At 38.1% G+C, this 7,518-nt stretch overlaps 1 protein-coding gene across 1 annotated transcript; it reads left to right on the plus strand.

The window, feature by feature from the left end:
* The first annotated feature begins 4,622 nt into the window (after positions 1-4,622).
* Positions 4,623-5,547, plus strand: LOC117065182 (uncharacterized protein C14orf119-like). The gene is given in 2 exon segments (XM_033179677.1): positions 4,623-5,089; positions 5,092-5,547. Coding segments are annotated over 2 exon segments (420 nt in total). The 5' UTR covers positions 4,623-4,716; the 3' UTR covers positions 5,139-5,547.
* Positions 5,548-7,518: the final 1,971 nt, after the last annotated feature.

A 7,518-nucleotide genomic window follows, 5' to 3' on the forward strand; every position in this document is an offset into this window, starting at 1 on the left:
ATCCCCTACCAGAGCGCTACATTTGTTAAAGACTGATGAATCAATACTGAAAGATCATAATCACCCAAAATCCAGAGTTTACATTAGGGTTCACACTTGGTGTTACATTACATGGGTTCCAACAAATGTGTAATGACATATATCTGCCATTATAGCAACCACCATTTTCACTTCCCTAAAAATTGTGTTCTGCCTATTCATCCCCAAGACCCCTGTAACCTACCCTTTTTTTTTTAATTGTCTCCATAGTCTTGTCTTTTCCAGAATGACATATAGTTGGGATTATACAGCACATAGCCTTCGCAGGTTAGTTTATTTCACTTAATAATATACATGTAAAGTTCAGCCATATCTTTTCTGACTTGATTGCTCATTTCATTTTAACACTAAATAATATTCCATTGGATGTACCATAGTTGATTTATACACTCACCTACTGAAGGTCATCATGATTGTTTCTGAAGTAATTATGAATAAAATTGATATAAACATCCATGCACAGGTTTTTGTGTGGACATAAGTTTTCAACTCCTTTGCATAGGTACCATGGACAGTGATTGCTGAGTCATATGGCAAGACTATATATACTTTCATAAGAAACCACCAAACTTCTTCTAAAGTGGCTGTACCATTTTGCATTTCCACCAGAAACGAATGCAACTTCCCACTGGTCCACATCCTTGTTGGCATTTGGTATTATCAGAGTACTAGACTTTGGCCATACTAATAGATGCGTAGTGGTATCTCATTGTTGTTTGGATTTGCATTTCCCTAATAATATATGATATAGAATATCTTTTTATATGCCTACTTGCCATTTATTTTTAAATGTTTGGTGAGGTGTCTGTTAAGGCCTTGGCCCATTTTTTAAATCAGATTGTTCTTTTGGCTGAATTTTAAGAGTTCTTTGAATATTTTAAATAATAGTTATTTATCAGATATATCTTTTGCATATTTTTTATCCTAGCCTGTAGCTTGTCTTTTCATTCTCTTGACAGTGTCTTTGTCATAGCAGACGTTGTTCATCTTAATGAAGTCCAGCTTCTTATTTCTTTCATGAATTCTGCCTTTGGTGTTACCTCTAAGAGGTCATTGCCATACTCAATGCTATCTAAGTTTTCTCCTATATTATTTTCCAGGATACTGATAGTTGTTCACTTTACATTTAGGTCTGTTATTCATTTTGAGATAACTTTTGTAACATATCCATTTTTTAAGCCTTCAGAGAATCATTGTTTTTTCAGTTTACATGGATTTCCAAAGCTTTGCTTCAGCTGACCCTCCTGCTTTGCAACGCTTGCTTCTGTCTAGCCTAGAAAAGCTGAATTGTAGCCAACAAAGCTAAATGGCTAGTGGGCTGGCTGCCCTTAGAGACCCATCAGTGGTGATGTTTCCGAAGCCTGGATAGAAGGGCATGTGTCATGAGCAAGCTACTGGGAGCAGTGCTCTGGCTGATTACCAAGAGACCTCATTACTTGATAACTCACCACATTCAGGATCTGACCCTATGCTTTCCACTCTCAGGAAGTCAATGTCTGTGGTACTCTGAGAGTTGAGCCATTATTCAAGAACAAATTCACATTACATAAAACTAAGAAAAAGATGTGTATCTTCAAAGGCAGAGTAGAGTTGCCATATGATCAAAAAGAATTCAGTTTGGCTTAATGAGCATGGGCATATCTAAATGTGAAGATAATATTAATCAGAAAAATGCTGTATAAGTGTGGAATTAGAATCAAAAGAGTTAAGTCTAAGAGACAATGATAAATAGCACGAAACAAGAGTGGTATAGTGCTTAAGATCCTGAACTCTGAAACAAGACTGACCCAGTTTAAATCCTGGTTCTTCTACTAATTAGTTGTATGATTTTGATTATAAGCTATATGTCTCATTTTCCTTATTTGTAAATTAGATATGATAATAAAAATATCTACCTCCCAGAGGTAGATAGTTATAAATAGTAACATTACAGCTCAAAACCAGAAAAAAGAAGAATAAACTGAATACAAAATTACCAGAACAAAGGAAATAATCAAAAACAGAACAGGGCCGGGCGTGGTGGCTTATGCCTGTAATCCCAGTACTTTGAGAGGCTGAGGCAGCCAGATCATGAGGTCAGGAGATCGAGACCATCCTGGCTAACATGGTGAAACCCTGTCTCTACTAAAAATACAAAAAATTAGCCGGGTGTGGTGGTGGGTGCCTGTAGTCCCAGGTACTCAGGAGGCTGAGGCAGGAGAATGGCGTAAACCCGGAAGGCGGAGCTTGCAGTGAGCCAAGATCGTGCCACTGTACTCCAGGCTGGGCAACAGAGTGAGACTCCATCTCAAAAAAAAAAAAAAAGAAAAAGAAAGAGAAAAAGAAAAACCAGAACAGAAGTAAATCAAATACAGAATAGAATAGAAAAATTATTGATAGAATCAATACAATGAGCTGTTGTTTTGAAAAAACAAAATGGATAAACCCCTAGCTAGTCTAAGAGAAAAAAATAGAAGACTGAAGTAAGTAAAATTTAAAATGAAAGTGAAAAAAATGCAGTAGACACCTCAGAAATAAAAATAATTATAAGGGACTATTATGAACAATTATATTCAATTGTTCAATAAAAACTGCATTAAGATTTTTACATTTAAGTTTATAAATGATCACTATTTTCTACTCTAAGGCAATTTAGGCTTCAAAGATCCAAGAGCCATATAAATCGAATTGGGAACACTTCCTTACTTTTTTTGTCTCTAGCATGTATTATGTGGATTATTGCTTTCTTGAAGATTTGGAACAAACTGCTTATGAAAACAGCCTCATAATTTTTTGCGTGAGTTAAATTTTAACTTCTTTAATTTTTAATAAGTATGTCTATTAAAGTTTTCTATTATATTTATTGAACTTTGTATTATTTTTGGTAAAAAATTATCTTGTTAATATGTTTCAGTTTTATAGCGTAAAGTTGTTTATAGTGTTCCCTTTCTAATGCGTTTGTTTAGACTCTACTTTTCACTATTAACATTAAATATTTTGCCTTTTCCTTTTTCTTATTCAATATTACTAGGAAATTTTCTGCTTCAAAAGAAAATATTTTGATATAGATGTATTTTCTCCATTTCTATAATATTGATTTGTATATTTGTTACTTCCTTTTTTCAATATTTTGGGGGGAATTTATTCTGCTCTTTTTCTGATTGATTCAGTAAAATGCCAAAATCATTACTTTTCCATCTTTCTTTGTTTTTCTATGCGAATTTTATGGTATGTATTTTCCCATAAGTGTTATTTTAGTTATAGTACACCAATTTTGATATGAAGATCTATCTATATCAGTTGTCAGTAAATTCTGAACTATTTTCTATTTTCCATAATAGACATTTTAATTGTTTTTGGTTTTAATGCTTATAATCCCTATTTCTTTATTTTCAAGTTATATATTTGTATCATTTTTTAAACCTACAGTTTGTGGCATTATCTAATGAGTTTTTGATGTGATCGGTAACAACTTAACTGGTATCAATCACCTTCACACCTCCCTGCCATTCTCTGTTTATGCAATTTCAGATTTGCCAAATGCATTGGAGGAAAATCAGCCACATATTATTGATCTGAATTTGCAGCCTCTTGTCCCAAATTAGCAAATGCTCCCACAGAAAAATCTGCTGCGGAATATCAGGTTACATCTTAGCAGTTCTCCTTTCTCTAGAATTTTGACCCCTCTGGTTATCATTAATTTGGCCACTCTTCTATATCTTTAAATAGATTTTTTTTTAAAGTTATCTGGCTTTTCTAGTTATTTTCATGGAAGCAATAATCAGATGCATGCTAATCCACTACCTAGAAGGAAAAATTATCATTTCTATTCTCTGAATTATTTTTATGTCGTTCCAGGTCAGTTTTTTGCTTTTGTTTACTTTTGGTTTCTTTTTATATTCTAAGATTTTAGCAAATATCTAGTAACCCTTCTTTGTTTGTTTTAAATTCACATTTATCAACAGCTAACAGCATTGCATATATCACCAATTGGTAACCTTAACTTTAAAATTAGCAGGTAGGTGCTGATATGCTAGGGTCTGCACTTGCCAATTGCAGAATGCAGAGGGCTTTATCTTCCATCATCATCACTCATACTAGCAATCATTTTTTTCCAGGTATTTGTTTAACCTTTCAAATTAAAAAAAACTCTCCCTTTACCCACACTCACTAAGCCTAGTGGACATCCATTCTAGATGTAAAATAGGGAAGAGGTGAGATATGAAGGGTGTGAGTAAAGTGGTAAATGTCTTAGGTTTTGCTCGGCATGTAACAATCTCTGCCACAATTACCCAGTTCTGCCCGTGTGGTGCCTAAGCGTCCATAAACAATTTGTAAATGAATGAGGCATTAGGCAGCTGAATGGATTTGGCCTGTAGGTCATAAATTACCAACACATGGCTCTGAAGAAATGATACATTTATAAGGTTCTCTGGATACTTTAGATTATTCCGACTTGTCATTACTATTTATTTTAAAAATGTAAGAATTGGAGATAAGTAAATTATAGACATGATTCTACTACATATCATCCCATACATATTTATAATTTTATCAGAGTTCAGGCTATTAAGAACTCTATACTTTTAAAAATGTATGCTCAGCTTAGGGTTTTCAGGAAATTTGGAAGCTGCAGCGGTAGTTGGAGTCTAAGGACTCCTGACAATCTTCGGGTGCCCTCCGAGAGAAAAGGGGAGGATGCCACTGGAGTCATCCTCTTCAATGCCGCTATCCTTCCCACCTCTCTTACCCTCAGTACCACACAATACTAACCCTTCCCCTCCTCTGATGTCTTACATCACCTCCCAGGAGATGAAGTGTATTCTTCACTGGTTTGCCAATTGGTCAGGTCTCCAGCGTGAACGTTTCCTAGAGGACCTGGTAGCTAAGGCAGTGCCAGAAAAATTACAGCCACTGCTGGATAGTCTGGAGCAGCTTAGTGTGTCTGGGGCAGACCGACCACCTTCTATCTTTGAGTGCCAGCTACATCTTTGGGATCAGTGGTTTCGAGGCTGGGCTGAGCAGGAGTGCAATGAATTTGTCAGACTGCTGGAGTTCAGTGAGCCAGACTTCATGCAAAGTTTTACCAAGCAGTGGCTGCTACAGCTGGTAAGGACTGATAGGCATTCAGACCAAAGAAGATAACCAAAGCTGATGGAGCCAAGGCCATGACTCTCTACAATGATAATTCAAATGTGTCATCTAAAGCTCTGGAACTGGTATTCGGACCAGCTGACTGAACTCACTGACCAGTATAGGCATGGTTATTTCAACAGTAATAGCATGTCAACTGGACTCCTATTTGTAAATATTATCAATCTAAGCAATCCTGCTTATCAGTCTACTAGTTTGCTTCTTTCTAAGAGATGTCAAATCCTCAAGAATTTGATGGCTTCTTCTGCAGCTATAACCAAAAGGAACCTACACATTATAACTCAGGCCCACTGCTGGCTCATGAAGTGTGTAAAGCAGAACCCTCCTTCCCCAGAAATAAGACATGACAATAAAAGGTGGCATTTTTATACTTTACGTGGATTCCATTGGCTGGTTTTACCACTCCTATCAGATTCTAGTGTAATTGTGTGATACCCAAACCATTAGTTTTCCCAGTGATGATGTAAGAAAATTATGAAAAATCAGGAAAAAAAAAAGTATGCTCAGCACAAAAAATATGGAAAATATAATGTTAGTGTCCATGTTGAAACAGATAGAATAACTAAAAAGTCTTCATTCATCCATGTCTGAAAAAAAACATTTTAAAACAGAAACAAATTATCTCAATCAAACCTCTTGTCTATTTCAAAGCAATCATCTTCTTAAAATAGCCTCAAAGAGATTGCATTTCTTGGCCCCAAATAAGGTCAATTTATTATTTTTCTTATTTAAGTGAAACAAGATTAAACTACAGCCATGCTTTTTTTTTCAGACACTAGGATCTTAAACATTTAGGTTTTTTTTTTTTTTTAAGGAGAAAAATATATTTATCCTTAGAAGTTTCCATTTAATATCAGAAATACAGAAACTTCTAAAGGACACAGCATGTTGCCTAGAATTTAATTGCTGGGTGGCAAGGAGGGGACTACAACCATGCCATAAAGGACTTCTGCAGAAAAAAAAAAAAAAAAGAAATCCCTCCAAAGATTCCTACCAAGAGCAAATTTCATTGAAGTACAATTTTAATTTTCTAATTACAAAAAGTCGGAATAGGAACAGCTCCAGTCTCCAACTCCCAGCACGAGCGACACAGAAGACCGGTGATTTCTGCATTTTCAACTGAGGTACTGGGGTCATCTCACTAGGTAGTGCCGAACAATCAGTGCTGGTCAGCTGCTGCAGCCCGACCAGTGAGAGCTGAAGCAGGGCGAGGCATCGCCTCACCTGGGATGCGCAAGGGGGAAGGGGATCCCTTTTCCTAGCCAGGCGAACTGAGACACACAACACCTGGAAAATTGGGTAACTCCCACCCCAATACTGCGCTTTAAGCAAACGGGCACACCAGGAGAATATATCCCACACCTGGCCGGGAGGGTCCCACGCCCACGGAGCCTCCCTCATTGCTAACACAGCAGTCTGCGGCGATCTAACCGCAAGGCAGCAGCGAGGCTGGGGGAGGGGCGCCCGCCATTGCTGAGGCTTAAGTAGGTAAATAAAGCCGCTGGGAAGCTTGAACTGGGTGGGGCTCACAGCAGCTCAAGGAAACCTGCCTGTCTCTGTAGACTCCACCTCTGGGGACAGGGCACAGCTAAAAAAAGCAGGGGAAGCAGCAGAGGCCTGTGCAGACGTGAACGACTCTGTCTGACAGCTTTGAAGAGAGCAGTGGATCTCCCAACACGGAGGTTGAGATCTGAGAATGGACAGACTGCCTGCTCAAGTGGGTCCCTGACCCCTGAGTAGCCTAACTGGGAGACATCCCCCACTAGGGGCAGTCTGACACCCCACACCTCACAGGGTGGAGTACACCCCTGAGAGGAAGCTTCCAAAGTAACAATCAGACAGGTACACTTGCTGTTCAGCAATATTCTATCTTCTGCAACCTCTGCTGCTGATACCCAGGCAAACAGGGTCTGGAGTGGACCTCAAGCAATCTCCAACAGACCTATAGCTGAGGGTCCTGACTGTCAGAAGGAAAACTATCAAACAGGAAGGACACCTATACCAACACCCCATCAGTACATCACCATCACCAAAGACCAGAGGCAGATAAAACCACAAAGATGGAGAAAAAGCAGGGCAGAAAAGCTGGAAATTCAAAAAATAAGAGCACATCTCCCCCTGCAAAGGAGCGCAGCCCATCGCCAGCAATGGATCAAAGCTGGTCAGAGAATGACTTTGACGAGATGAGAGAAGAAGGCTTCAGTCCATCAAACCTCTCAGAGCTAAAGGAGGAATTACGTACCCAGCGCAAAGAAACTAAAAATCTTGAAAAAAGAGTGGAAGAATTGATAGCTAGAATAATTAATGCAGAGAAGGTCATAAAAGAAATGACAGAGATGAAAACCA

This window comes from Trachypithecus francoisi, unplaced genomic scaffold (assembly GCF_009764315.1).
Source record: "Trachypithecus francoisi isolate TF-2019V2 unplaced genomic scaffold, Tfra_2.0 Lachesis_group2, whole genome shotgun sequence".
NCBI classification, from domain to species: Eukaryota; Metazoa; Chordata; class Mammalia; order Primates; family Cercopithecidae; genus Trachypithecus; species Trachypithecus francoisi.